This window comes from Xyrauchen texanus, chromosome 2 (assembly GCF_025860055.1).
Source record: "Xyrauchen texanus isolate HMW12.3.18 chromosome 2, RBS_HiC_50CHRs, whole genome shotgun sequence".
Taxonomy (NCBI): Eukaryota; Metazoa; Chordata; class Actinopteri; order Cypriniformes; family Catostomidae; genus Xyrauchen; species Xyrauchen texanus.
In genome coordinates, this window is record NC_068277.1 from 58,790,547 (window position 1) to 58,804,413 (window position 13,867).

General features: G+C 39.3%; 1 protein-coding gene across 4 annotated transcripts in view; it reads right to left on the reverse strand.

Annotated features, from left to right (window-relative positions):
- LOC127657893 (protein inturned-like) overlaps positions 1-13,391 on the reverse strand; it is a 51,456-nt gene extending 38,065 nt beyond the window's left edge. For 2 of the 4 annotated variants that reach the window (XM_052146890.1, XM_052146867.1), the window contains exons 1-3: positions 12,180-12,551; positions 9,248-9,816; positions 5,603-5,688 (exon numbers count right to left, since the gene is read on the reverse strand). In XM_052146890.1, the coding sequence (XP_052002850.1) occupies positions 5,603-5,688; positions 9,248-9,816; positions 12,180-12,319 (795 nt within the window). In that variant the 5' untranslated portion in view covers positions 12,320-12,551. Of the gene's footprint in view, positions 1-5,602; positions 5,689-9,247; positions 9,817-12,179; positions 12,553-12,815 lie in introns of those variants that run through there. The other 2 variants (XM_052146883.1, XM_052146874.1) reach the window with 2 other exon arrangements.
- Between the last annotated feature and the right edge of the window lie 476 nt (positions 13,392-13,867).

Consider the following 13,867-nt stretch of genomic DNA (forward strand, 5'->3'; position numbering starts at 1 on the left):
AATGTCTCTGTTTGAGAAAGGGAGCCCATCTGTGCTTTAACAGTCACAGAATGTCCACAGTCTCTTTTCCCACTTACCTGTTTATCATGCAGAACAGAGCACACATGAGCCATAGCAGTAAGTTCCACTAACCACAAGCAGCTGGGTTGTAGCACTGTGCTTTCGTATGCTAGAAAGGATGCCACAGTAAGCAGCAAAAGATCGGGAGCATGTTATTAGGGGATGTGGGAAGACCTCCGAACTCATATTCAAAGAACATACAAATATGTTATCAACATACAGTGGGGTCCAATAGTCTGAGACCACAATTATTTATTTTATTTTTTTCCATAACAAGGTTTTGATTTTTTTGTTTTTAATTTAAAACAAAGACTGATGTAAATCCAATCTGGATTGTCTCATCAGGAACATTTACATGTATTCATTTGGCTGACGCTTTTATCCAAAGCGACTTACAAAAGAGGAACAACATCATAAGAGGAATAATATATCATAGAACAGCTTAAATGCATGGAATGGTGCAACAGAGAGCGACAGAGAGTGTTCCGTAATTGGCTCTACTTCAGGTTATCTATTTCCCGCTCCTTAAATCCCTGCTCATCAGATTGTGCCATCTTGAGTGCATGCTGTCATTAAAGCAAAAGGGTGTCATAGTAAATACTAAGATATAATATAGCTGATAATATAATTTGTGAAATAGTATAAAAGGGATAGTTACTATAAACCTACACTTTCATTTCCACATGCACATTCTTCTTCTATTGTTTTTGGTGATTCACATCCTTCGTGCATATCGCCATCTACTGGGCATATATATAGTAAAAAGACTTTAGATTTGATCTGTTTCTCATCTTTCATATTGCTTCTGAAGATATACATTTAAACACTGGAGTTGTATGGATTACTTTTATGCTGCCTTTTTGGACCTTCAAAGTTCTGGCCACCATTCACTTGCATTTTATGGACCTACAGAGCTAATATATTCTTATCTTTGAAATCTTTGTTTGTGTTCAACAGTAGAAAGTCATGCACATCTGGGATAGTATGAGGGTGAGTAATTGAAGAGATAATTTTAGGACACCACTGTACACTGCAGCATTTCACTCATCCTGACTGAGATATGTTCATATTTAATTTTTCAGGGTTCTGGACTGTTGGTGTCAATGCCCAAGAGAAAGAAGTGAAAAAGATGTTTCTGTTACTGTGGTGTAGTAACTCCAAAGACTGGTCTTCCCATTTAAAGTAAAAAATCAGTCAATGCTTGCCTTATAATTACTTATATCGTTGGCCTATGCAAGGCTTATTTAATAATCTTGGCAAGCAGCACAAAACCTCACAAGAGTGTGGTTTCCCTACCCTAATATCATAATAGTTTTGCCAACCCTTTTTTGGTTCTATGAATGTATTTGCTGCTGGTTCTCATCCTTGAACTCTCCCTCTTTCTTCTCTGCAGAGTAATGGCACTTTTCCTGTGGCCTCCAAAAACAAGCACTGCTATAACAGTCATCTCTGCTGGGGCACCAGTACACTCTGTAATTTCAGCATTCCCTCAGTTTCAGGCAGTTGAGTGAATGCAACCAGCTTGAGAAGCGATCAAACGAAAAGCATTCACAGAAATAAGCATCATCTACATCAGACATGGGCAACATATGGCCCGCGGGCCTGATCAGGCCCTCCAAATGGTTTAATGCTAATTTATCGTAAAAGCGTTTTTTTTTCATTGGATATTTCAGTTAACTTGCATTGGGACCTAACGCGTCTCCAAAAGCGTTTAACATGCTCAGGGTTGCCTGTTAAGAGATGCAACACCCCAAGTTTGAGATTTATACTTGCGCAAATTGGAAATATTCTGCCTAATGTTATACTTATTTTGTGCAATCTGGCAACCATACACTCGAGTGCGCTATTTCTATCTCTCGCTTTCCCCTTTGAACAAGATTAGTGACCTGTAGTGCAATATTCTGCTCAAGGTAAAGTGTTATACGGTCACTCTGTGTCCATTCTTGAGGCTGCTTGTGATGTTTAGTGCTACTTTTTAGGTAAACCTTCTCAGTGATTAAATTAAATATAAATGTCTCAGCATCATTGACATGCAAGCAAAAGCAAGCCAGAGACGAATATGTATATGTATTTTTTATTTTTGCCATTTAGAAATGTTGAAGTCCCTTCGCACCTGTATGTTAATCTAATTCTTGCAGTAATGTGTTATTCAGTTGTATGCTGTAAGTGAAACCATCGAGGGGACCCTTTTAGTATGTAAATGGGTAATGATTTAGAAAAAATAAGTAAACTCGCCGCTTTGCGACAAACATTAAAAGATATTTATTAAAACAGACCCCGGATGTAGAGATTATTTAATGCCTAATAGAAAAGTATCTATCTTTGTAGAGCAATACAATATTTTAGGCAATTGCAGAATAGTCCCATTAGTCACAGATACACTTCAGAAAATTGAGTACACAACTATTTCTGGGCTTAAAAGATACAAAAACCAAATCAATGCAGAACATTGTATCTCAAAAGGAATACAATGTGGCCCCCCATGCACTACACTAGCCCGATGTGGCCCCTTTAGCAAAATAGTTGCCCACCCCTGATCTACATGCAAATCATCTAAGGGATTTGTGTCCACCTGGCAGAAATCGTAAGTCTCGAAAAAAAGTCTTCTCAAACAAATCTTTCTCAGATTATTATCAACTGGATGAGTTTCTCTTGAGATACAGAGAAACAAGTCTTTTTGACTAGAGCAATTCATCTCCTCAACAAGCCACATGAACAGTGCGGGATGAGTAAAGCCAAAATTTAAGGTCGGGGGTTTGTTCAAATCCCTCACATTTTTCCAGTATGTTTCTGGCAATCATATGAGCAATAATAGTGATGCTTGCCTTAGCAAACACAATTAATAAGCATCCCTATTAGTCTGAAAATGCATGAGCCCTTGCAACAGAGCCAAAGGTTTTTCAAGGTTACAGGTAGAAAATTCAGATGGACTATGAAAACAGAACAAATTTATGGTTCATAATATTTTATAACATTGCTCTTTAGTAGACTGCAGGAGTTTGTCAAAAGCAGTAAAACAATTCAAGCCTGAGGCCAATACAAGGATGAAAGCTAACAAGCAACTGAGCCTAGAGCAAAACTGTAAATCTCAGATGCTTTTTTTCCCACTTTCCAAGTGCAGTTTTCCTGTCCACAGGCCTCCCATAAACTCAAAAACACTTTAAGCGCAGTGAGGGCACATAAGGGCAATTTCTGTTTTGGTAACAGATGTTTTATTTAAGGGATTAATCTGACTTAATTGCCTTCAAATGGGACCTTTTTTAAACAACACAATCTAGATGAGCACTTTCTAAAATGTCTTTGGCTTCTGTTCTGTGCATCTTTTTCTGTGATTAAATGCTAGTCTTGCTCAAATGCTTTGTTCTTTTCTTTGAAACTTTGCAGAGTAACAATTATTTTCACAATAACAATGAATTCTGTAAATTGTTCTCAATAAATTGTTTATCTTCATCTAAGATACGATAATGAACAAAAACAATCTGTTTTAACGAATAACACGTAAATTATTGTATTGTTCTTGTACATATTTAATACATCATTCAAACAAAAAAGTTTGAGAACCCCAAGGCTTTTGACAGCAATAAAAGCTATGATGAATATGAATGAAACAAGATTGGCGGTGTGGGTTAGAGCTACTTTGACTTATAAAAAGCACTCAAACATTTAAAATGTTTAATTCACAAGAAACATCTGCTGAAGTTGACCATGCCTCACAAATAAGAGATCTCAGAAGACCTACAATCAAGAATTGTTGCTTTGCCTAAAGCTGGAAAGGGTTACAAAGTTATTTTGAAGAGCTCAGATATTTATCTGTTAAGACAAATTTTATATAAATGCAGATGATTTAGTACTGTGGCTACTCTCTCTAGAAGTGGCTGTCCAGACAAAGGGCATACCGCAGAATGCTCAGTGAGATAATAAAAAAAAAATAACCCTTGAGGGACAGCTAAAGACTTGAAGGAATCATTGGAACTGGTTAACATATCTGTTCATTAGTCTACTATATGGAAAACATAAAACAGGCATGGTGTCCATTGATGCTCACCTAATGTTTGCCAAAGACCACATTGACACTCCAAATTGCAACTGGGAAAATGTTTTGTGGACTGCTAAAACTCAGGTGAAATTTTTTGGGAAGAACACGCAGCACTGCGTATGGCGTAAAAAAGGGCACTGCATACAAACATGAAAATATCATCCCAACGGTGAAGTACGGTGAAGGAACCATCATCATTTGGTGCTGCTTTGTTGCTTCGGGGCCTGGACCGCTTGCCATCAGAGGGAAAAATGAATTCCCAAGTTTATTAAGATATCCTACAGGATATTGTCAGGGTGGTTCACTTAATTTTTTTTTTTTCCAAAGAACTGTGAATGTTTAATGGGATGTGTTTAATAAAGACATGAAAGATTAGAACTGTTTGTGTCTTGTTAACTTAAGCACATTGTGTTTAATTAAAAAAATTAAACACAAACTTTGTTAAAAAGTTTCATTGTGTTGGTCTATACATGTGACTTTGATGAAGAAGTCCGTCCTTCGGATAAGACATTAAACCGAGGTCCTGACTCTCTGTGGTCATTAAAAATCTTCTCGTAAAAGAACAGAGGTGTAACTCCAGTGTCCAAATTCCCCCCACTGACCCTTATCAATCATGGCCTCCTAATAATCCCCATCCATTAACTGGCTCTATAACTACTCTCTCCTCCAATAGCTGGTGTGTGGTGAGCATACTGGCGCACTATGGCTGCCATCACATCATACAGGTGGATGCTGCACACTGGTGGTGGTTGAGGAGAGTCCCCTGTTCACTCTGTAAACCACTTTGTGTGCAGTGTCAGAAAAAAGAGCTATATAAATGTAACATTCATTCAAGAAGAGATCACATTTTATGACCAATTAATGCAGAAAACCAGCTAATTCCAAAGGGTTCACATACTTTTTCTTGCCAATATATATTGCATTATTGTGGCAGACAAGAATTAAACAATACAAAAAATGGCAATAGAAGTAAAAATATTCTTTGTTTTATTACCATATTTGAACTTGAGTTCGTCAATCTGTCCCGTTTTCACAGGAAGTGTTCTTGCATTCCATCAGCGCTATTTGACATTTTCAATGTAAATGAGTCAAACGAACGCTTTTGGATCCCTTTACTGGTTTTAAGCATACAAAACGCTGCAGTTTTAGGATGCTGTGTCATGTTGAACGTAGTTGGAACTATAAAAATCACATCTTGAGATCCCTGTATATTGTTGTGCTTTGTCCAGCTGTGAAATATGCGTCCTAATGACATGCTCTCACCCTGTGTCTGCACTGTTTGTGAGGTTTGTTTATGCGGGATTACTGATTTGCTGTAATTTTTTAAACACATTATTTTTTTTAATGTAATTAATCACACTAAATCAGAATATTAATTCGACAGCCCTAAAACAAAACACTTCATCTTAAAGGGTTATTTCCCTCAAAAATAACAGGAAAAGCCACTTGGTGGACCATGACCACACACACACACACACACACACACACACACACACACACCCCTACCTGTGTGGGGCCAGGTATACAGGAGAGAACTCTCTCAATGTTTTCTGAGGTAACATCCACATCATCCACAGCAACCAGGACATCGCCTACAGAAACATATAAAAGGTACTCACTTCAAATATCACTAACAGTGTTAGCAATCGATCAACATCTGCCACTTCACAGAAAAGAAATGCTTTTCCAGTGCATTAACTGTGCAAATAGCTAGGCAAATTGGATCTCTCCAATTAGATATTGAATAAAAAACACGTCCTCATCAAAGATCACGTCCACCTGCCTTCGGTAGATTTGAACGCTCTTATCTTTGCAGCATGCAAAGATTTCCCCCAGTTATTTCAGATATTTCAGCAGTCTAATTGCTTTAGTATGGAAGAGCGTCTGAGAAATAATTGTAAAAAGCTGCTGGGGAAAGTGTAATCCATTTGGAATTTCTTTGGTCCATCTTAGAGAGAGTGTCTGTGGCATTTCCTTGAATTTCATTTAAATAAATCAACAGAAAAAAATTCACAGTATAGAATGATGAGCCAAAACATTATGACCACTCAAAGGTAAAGCGAATAATATTGATAATCTCCTATCAAGGTCACATGTCATGGTCTGTGTAGATTAGATGGTAAGCAAACAATCAGTTCTCATATTCAACATGTTGAATGCAGGAAAAATGGGCAGGAGTAAAGACCTGAGTGACTTTGACAAGGACCAAATTGTTATGGCCAGATGACTGGGTCAGAGCATCTCTGAAACGGCAAGACTTGCGGGGTGCTCCAGGTCAGCACTGGGGGAAGTGATGGCTCCAGGATGCACTGTGGAAAGACGACAAGCCCGTGGAGGGAGTGTGATGCTCTGGGCAATGTTCAGCCATTAATTTGGACTCAATCCGATTGACCGTTTAACAGGCATGTGTGTGAGAAAATATGTATAAATTCATGTACAGCACCATCCCTCAACTTTACATATAATTTAAATTAAATAACTAGATTTTTCATGCTGCTGTTCTTACTAGGCTGTGCCAATACAATCATATATCACCATTCTTTTTCCTTATACTAATATTTTGTATTTATGTGAGCACTTATTTGACTTCCTACAGATCTACTAGTAAAAAAGCAATGAGGCGGCACAGAACTCGACAAAAACAAAGTAAAACCTCACTAGAGAAACTGAAACTTGTGTTCAGTCTTTCTCCTGAATTTCATGTAGCTTTCATGTAACATTTTGGAAAGATATATAATGGGTGTGTTTGTCCATACAATGTAAATCAGTGAGGTCTAAAACTTTCAAGCTTTAAAAAAGGATATAAAAAGCATCATAAAGATTAATCCATACAACTCAAGTGGTTTAATCCAGGGCTCTTCAATTACTTTATTTTTGGGGCCAGATTATAATGATAAAAACTCGAAGGGGACAAACATTTTCTTTATTTACTGTATCTCAGCTAGCACTTTTATTTTATGTAATATTAAAATTAAAAAAAAATGTAATCCTGTGTGCAGGATTAAGCAAAGGCTGATAAATCTGTGCATATTCTGACTTTTTAATTATCGCATCTGCCGATAAATTTTCCCACGTGGCCAATTTCTTTCTTGAGAGAATCGACTGCTTGCCTGTAAAGCAACTGAGAAATGTAAGCTACCAGTCATGGTTTGTTTTGTCATACGTGCCATCGTGTTACTACAATAATAGACCGGTGTGCAACACGGTCTCATTTAAATGGTCCGACACGTTTGATCTCATAATGTTAAAGCGCTCACCTGTTTCATTCTCCCTCTCTCTCTTCAACAGTTCCCTGTAATTTTAACTGTTTTGTCTAATAAGAAAAAGGCAAATATCAATAAAACTTATATCATATATACTGTCTGCAAATATGTGCATATCTTGTTTAAACAGATGTAATAAACCAACCTCACACAACTTCAGCAGATCCAGCATCCTGTGAAGCGCTCATAAATCTTCCTCTGAAGCACATATTCTAACAGTCTATTCTCAATACTTCCCTGCAACTTCTCTAATGATACAAGGCAAATATCAATAAAACTTGTATAATATACCGTTTGCAAATATATAGCCGTTTCATTTAAACATATGTCATTCACAAACCTCACAAAAATCCTGCATTTTCTTCCTGTCGAGCATGCATTCCTCTGGAGCGTGTATTCCATCAGCCAAAACCAAAAACTTCAGGATCAGGATCAAAAGTTCCTCTCATTCACAAATCATGAAGGTCACTCCGTGACAATCTAAGTAGGTAATCCAGGCTGTTTAAAATGTCAGGAGATTGAGTGCAACTTCAAGGCTGCATCCAAAACAAAAGAAAATGCTGCCTCCAGAGGCTGTATATAGAGGTACGATGAAAATAAGGTGCTTTTCAAACTGTTCGGAGACCAGTTTCCTTAAGAGTTCCATTCATTCAAAACAGATGTCAGTTGGGCCTGGGTAGCTCAGCGAGTATTGACGCTGACTTCCACCCCTGGAGCTGCAAGTTTGAATCCAGTGCATGCTGAGTGACTCCAGCCAGGTCTCCTAAGCAACCAAATTGGCCCAGTTGCTAGGGAGGGTAGAGTCACATGGGGTAACCTGATCGTGGTCCCTATAATGTGGTTCTCGCTCTCGGTGGGGCGTGTGGCGAGTTGTCACGAAGAATAGAGCGAAGCCTCCACGTCCTATGTCTCCATGGTAACACGCTCAACAAGCCACGTGATAAGACGCGTGGATTGACGGTCTCAGATGCGGAGGCAACTGAGATTCATCCTTCGACATCCTAATATATTTGCCATTTCTTCATGTGCATATCTTCATGTGCAAATGAACCAGGAGTGCAGGAGCCAGATAATTGTGCAAACGATCATTGATAATAGAAGAATAAACGGACTCACATTTTTATATACATATTTAGTATGTACTGTAGGTACACATGTATGCAGGTTCAGTGGTGCTTCAGGTTATCACTTTTTACGAGTACTGCTCTACTGAGGGCCAGATAAAGATGATAAGCGGGCCGGATTTGGAGAGATACCAGAATGTAACTCCTTTTACACTATACATCTTGACATGTATCATCTGCAGTCTCCAATTTGAAGCACTCCAATTACACTTCCTCACACTTGATGCATGTATACGCATTACATTTTTGAGATACATTTTGGTCCGTTTCTCACAAAGACCAACCGTATCGCTTCAGAAGACAGGGATTAAACCACTTGAGTCATATGGATTACCTTTATGCAGCCTTTGTGTCCTTTTTGGAGCTTGAACATTTTGGACCCCAATAACTTGCATTGTATGGATATGTCCACGTCATATCTCCTTTAAAAAACGTAATTTGTTTTCAGCAGAAGAAAGAAAGACATACGAGTTTGAGACAGCATAAGGGTGAGTAAATGATGAGAGAATTATAATTTTTGGGTGAACTACTCCCTTAATTGCGATTCTATTGATATTGTGATGCTCCAGTATCTTTTGAATTGTGACATATGTATTGCAATGTGTATTGTATCATAAGGTAGGTAAAGTTACCCTGCTCTTGTTGTTATTTGCTAATGTTTTCTGGGTGGTTGCTAGATGCTAGGTGCACCATTCAAGTCTATAGCAAAAATGGTGCAGAATGAGTTTTGAGCCAACGTTTAATACCAGGGTAACTCCACTTACCAATAAGAATTTTGGCACACTTGCTGGCGGGACTGTGTGGGACCAGGCCATGTATAATGAGTTTTCCCCCCCTCTTCCCTGAACTTCCTCCTGGCCGATGCATCACACCCAGCAAGGCTTCCAGCAGCCCCCCTCTCTCTGGAGATGGAGGTGAGGCGGTGCCGAGCCGTTTGGGGTTCAGATACACACACACGTCCTTCAGATGCTGCTGCTGTACCACCACCCCAGACCGGTGCTCTGCTTGATTCTTCAAAATAGAGGTGGGCCGCTGGGAAGCCCCTTCCTCTTTTCCATTGGAGGTTTTTCTAAGAGACGGTTGCCGCTTTCGTCTCAGGATCTTGCCCAGCTTCCAGAGTTTTGCTTCAGATTTATTGCTGGGGACTGTGTTCTTTTTACTGTTTTCAGTGATAATCTCTGCCTCCTTTTCACTGAAATGTACATGATTGGTGGCAGCGGACTGACTGGCGGAGACCTGGGCCAACAGAGCTTCTTCCTCGCCCTCACTCAGCTCAAGATAGAAGAGTTCACCGTTCTTCTGGACATCATCCAACCATTCTGGCTCCAAGTCACTGTGCCACAAAACAAAGAGAGCATTAAAGAAGGAAACATGTCTACTGTCAGTTACAGAATACAGTAGCCACAAAAGTATTTGGACATTTAAGCCATACTTAAAAATCTATGAATGTCATTGCATTAGTTAACAAAATATCAAACCAAATCAAACTGTCAGCTGAAAACTCGTTTTTTCCTATTTCTGAACACTGAATTTCAGACTGATCTCAGTAGGTTGAATTTTCTTAAGCTAAAATTCTAAATGCTGCCCCAGTGGCCAAAGCCGTAAGTGTTGTTGGGTGTATGGTCATGTGTGAGCTCCATTTTTGCAAGTAGGTATAGCTGCAGGCTGTGATCTCCAATTGGGGGCTGAATCTCCAAAAGAGGGCGGGGATAATCCAAAAGTGGGTTGCATCAACTCCAAAAGGGGGCATCACTTCCACTAATGGTTAGAGTTAGGGAAAGTGTTAGGTTAGGGGCTCCCAATATCTCTCCTGGCGGTTTGGTTTAAAGCTGCCAGCCCTTTTTAAAGCTCTGCCTGCAGCTATATCCTTCTAATTTTGGGGGTGAAATGTCCACGGAGGGGCGCCAAAAGCAAGTTGTGAAGCTAGTTGTTTTCATCTGTTCAGGATGTAATACAGTGAAGAGGAATGCATATTTTATAAACTGAACCCCCCCAAACCTAAACATCAGTTTAGTAAAAATGTAATGCGAGAGGAAAAATTGCAACCTGCGAATCACACTCATCATTTATTATACGAACACGACTTTTTCCTAGGTTCGACATGGCATCCGAACCAACATCTCCAACGCTGCGGAAGCAACATGGTTCTGGTCGCACCACAAGGGGAGATAAACACAACTGTGCTATCTTTCTTATAAAAAATGTATTACACTTGCTGTTATTAAATACAAGTCATACAATATATATTCATCATAGTCATACAGACATTTTTATGTGTGGCTTAAGTGTCCAAACACTTTTTCCACAGTGAAAAGTGTATAAATATTTAGTTTTTCATCTGTAGCAAGATGAAAATACATGAGATGATTTTAAACCTTTTAAGCAGATTTAATTTAAAAGTAAGTGGACTCATTTTGATTGGTTGTCAAGTGACGAAACAACTGGAACTTGCATAAATAAGAACAAAGACAATTTAGGCTTATTTAAACTTCCTAAAGGAAGCAGTTGACACTAGAGGTAGACTGATATATTGTTTTACCAATTAATTGGTGCCGATAGTTGCTGATGGTTCTCTTTTTCTCTGTGGTCACCGCTATAGGAAACTAAAGTTATAATGGCTTGGTTCTACAGAATAGACTAACAGTTTCAGGCTTGTTTATAGTTAAAAGTCCAGCATTACGAACCAAATACAAACAATACACTGCATGTGGGATTTTATTCATTTTAGACTTGTAACATCTATGTCGCTGCCCATCATAGAAAAGAAAGAATACTTCTTTTTTTTTTTTTTTTTTACATTTTAAAAAAATCATTTTTAAAAACAATCATCTACCTTTTCCAACAACTTACTTATCGGTATCGGCAAAACCCACTATTGGTCGACTTCTAATTCATTCCCCCCTCCGCATAAACTGAGAGGATTTGGAGAGCGACATCAAGTTTCTTGAAGTTTACATAAAATATTTGTACATTCTAGAAATCGATTTTAATAACTACAGGCCAATTATTTGGTTATTGGCATTTTCAGCACCTTAGTTACAGTATCGGCAAAACCCCACTATCAGTCGATCTCTAGTTGACAGCATGTCACTACATAGAACAGTAGTGGACATTTATGGCATACAGTTTTGGCAGACCTGTAAAAACAAACTAGCTGTTTACTAAAATGCAGGAAAGTATTGCTCTTTTAGTTCTTGCCACAAACTCCAAAAAGATGAGGAAGCAAAACTTAGCAAAAAAATGTCTTCAAGCACAAACCAAACTAAACACTACATTACCAATGAGTCAGAATGCTCCAGGGGAAAAACAAATCCCAAATCTTTGAAACCAAATACTGTAATTAATTTCCAAGAGAACAGAACTAGAAATTTCAACCAGAGATTATTCCTCTAAATTCATCTACACTGCTTTGGTGGTTAGCTCCTGGCAACCATGTCCATAAAGTCACTTAAGATGGTGAATAGCATACAATTATGTATGATGACTGACTTTCCAAATTGGAAACAGAAATGACCCTACAATGAGAGAGGGCAGAGGACAAGGTCTATTCTTCCTTTTCCTCTTTCTAAATTGTGGGTACGTATAGAGCACTTAACTAAACTGAACCACAATATGAAGAATAATATTTCACAGTACAGTGAAGTAAGTCTAATTAGCAATCCAGTTATTAGTATGTATTATATTGATGCTTCTTACTTGGAGTAATCTGAGTAACTGTAACTTGATCCAGTCGAATCAGTCTCGCTTCCTGCGTTTCCTCCTTTATCCTGTTCAGTTTCGCTCGAGCCGGGCTCGAAAAGAACCTCAACACCCTCTGTCAAATGTCTTGAAGCCATTAGCGCATTTTCCACTCAATAAAACATCTTCGTGCCCATCTTACGCTGTTTTCGACTTGCTTTTTCTTTTTCTGTATCTGTGAGATCATCTTGCGGTGTTGTCCACATCCGGGTCTTTTTCAAAGACCACGTGACACGTATCTCAACTCGTGATTGGGCAAATGGAATCGTTGCTATAGCAACTTTGAAGCTTTCGTTGACCAGCTTGGAAAGCGAAATGACAACAAATCCCCTGCGCGACAATACAATTACAGTAAAACCTAAATGGAATACTAAATCGTATGATTTCAAGTTTTGTTTTTGTAAAAATGCAAACCAAAGATCTGTGGCTGAACGTTTTGATCTTGCACGCGGTCTTAATCAACTTTGGCACGCGCTGCATGCAAGCGAGGGAGAAAAGGCTACTCAGCATTAAACAGTGCAAAGTGTCGCTGAGAAAAACAAACACCGCAGAACATACTACCAGAGATAAACCATTTAAACTCATCATACCAACCTGTAAAGGAGCACACTCCGTATAGAATCAAAATCCTCCAAGTTCTTGGAAAAAGATTGAAAAGATTCCCCATCCGAGCAATTATTAAACATTGTTTATTCTTCATACTTCTGAAGGCAAACGGGTTCGTCGCTACTAATAAATTAGTGAACAGCACGCGAGGAACTCAATGTCGCGACGCATTGTCCCTGACGCAGTTGATGATGCCCATTTGGCCATCATTTTAATATGTTGTATTCCACATTTGTTAGCGAAATTCTATGAAAAAGGTCACGAATTTGTTTTGCTGAAGTCCACCGAACGTTTTGCAAAGTAAAGGACAGGTTGAGGAAGAATCCAGTTTCTTTTTTGCCAGTAAAAATAAATATGCGGTCTTGAGTGCTTGTCCAGACTACTTCGACTGAGCCGACGCTCTCATGACAAGCGGTGCGTGTGTGTGTGTGTGTGCGCGCGCGCGTGTCCATGTGTGCCCTACGTCGTGGGGTCGAAATGTCCCCACAAGCAGAGCCGTCGCAATGGGGTAGGCAAGGTAGGCAGTTGCCTAGGGCCCCCAGCTGAAGGGGGCCCCCGATGGCCGCACGGTCGTTTAGGTTGTGTATCTGCCCTCGTCAAACAGTATCAACCACTGTAAACAAACTACCACAGTGAGACAGCGCTGTCACTCAGTACTGTGCTCCGTGAATGAGAGGGGCCCCCCAAACTAGAGGGATTCCCCCTATGCAACGACAAACACTATGAGTGCCCTATTCACTGTAATTTTGAAGTGACATCCACCATCGCGCACCCCCCATCAGGTCCCCCACTAGCTGTCAGTGGAAGAGAAACTGTCGTTTCCACACTCAGCGCTACGCGGGCATTTAAATTTAAAAATGTCATCATGATGAAGCGCTCATACCCTTCAGGATTTTCCAAAAGACAGAGAAAGAAAGAAGAAGAGGAAAAACGCCAAAGACACAGCGGTAAATAAACCATTATATACAACTGTCTGACGTGTTTTTCACATCTCTGCGAACAAACCTTGACATCAGTGACCAAACACAACGGTAGATGTG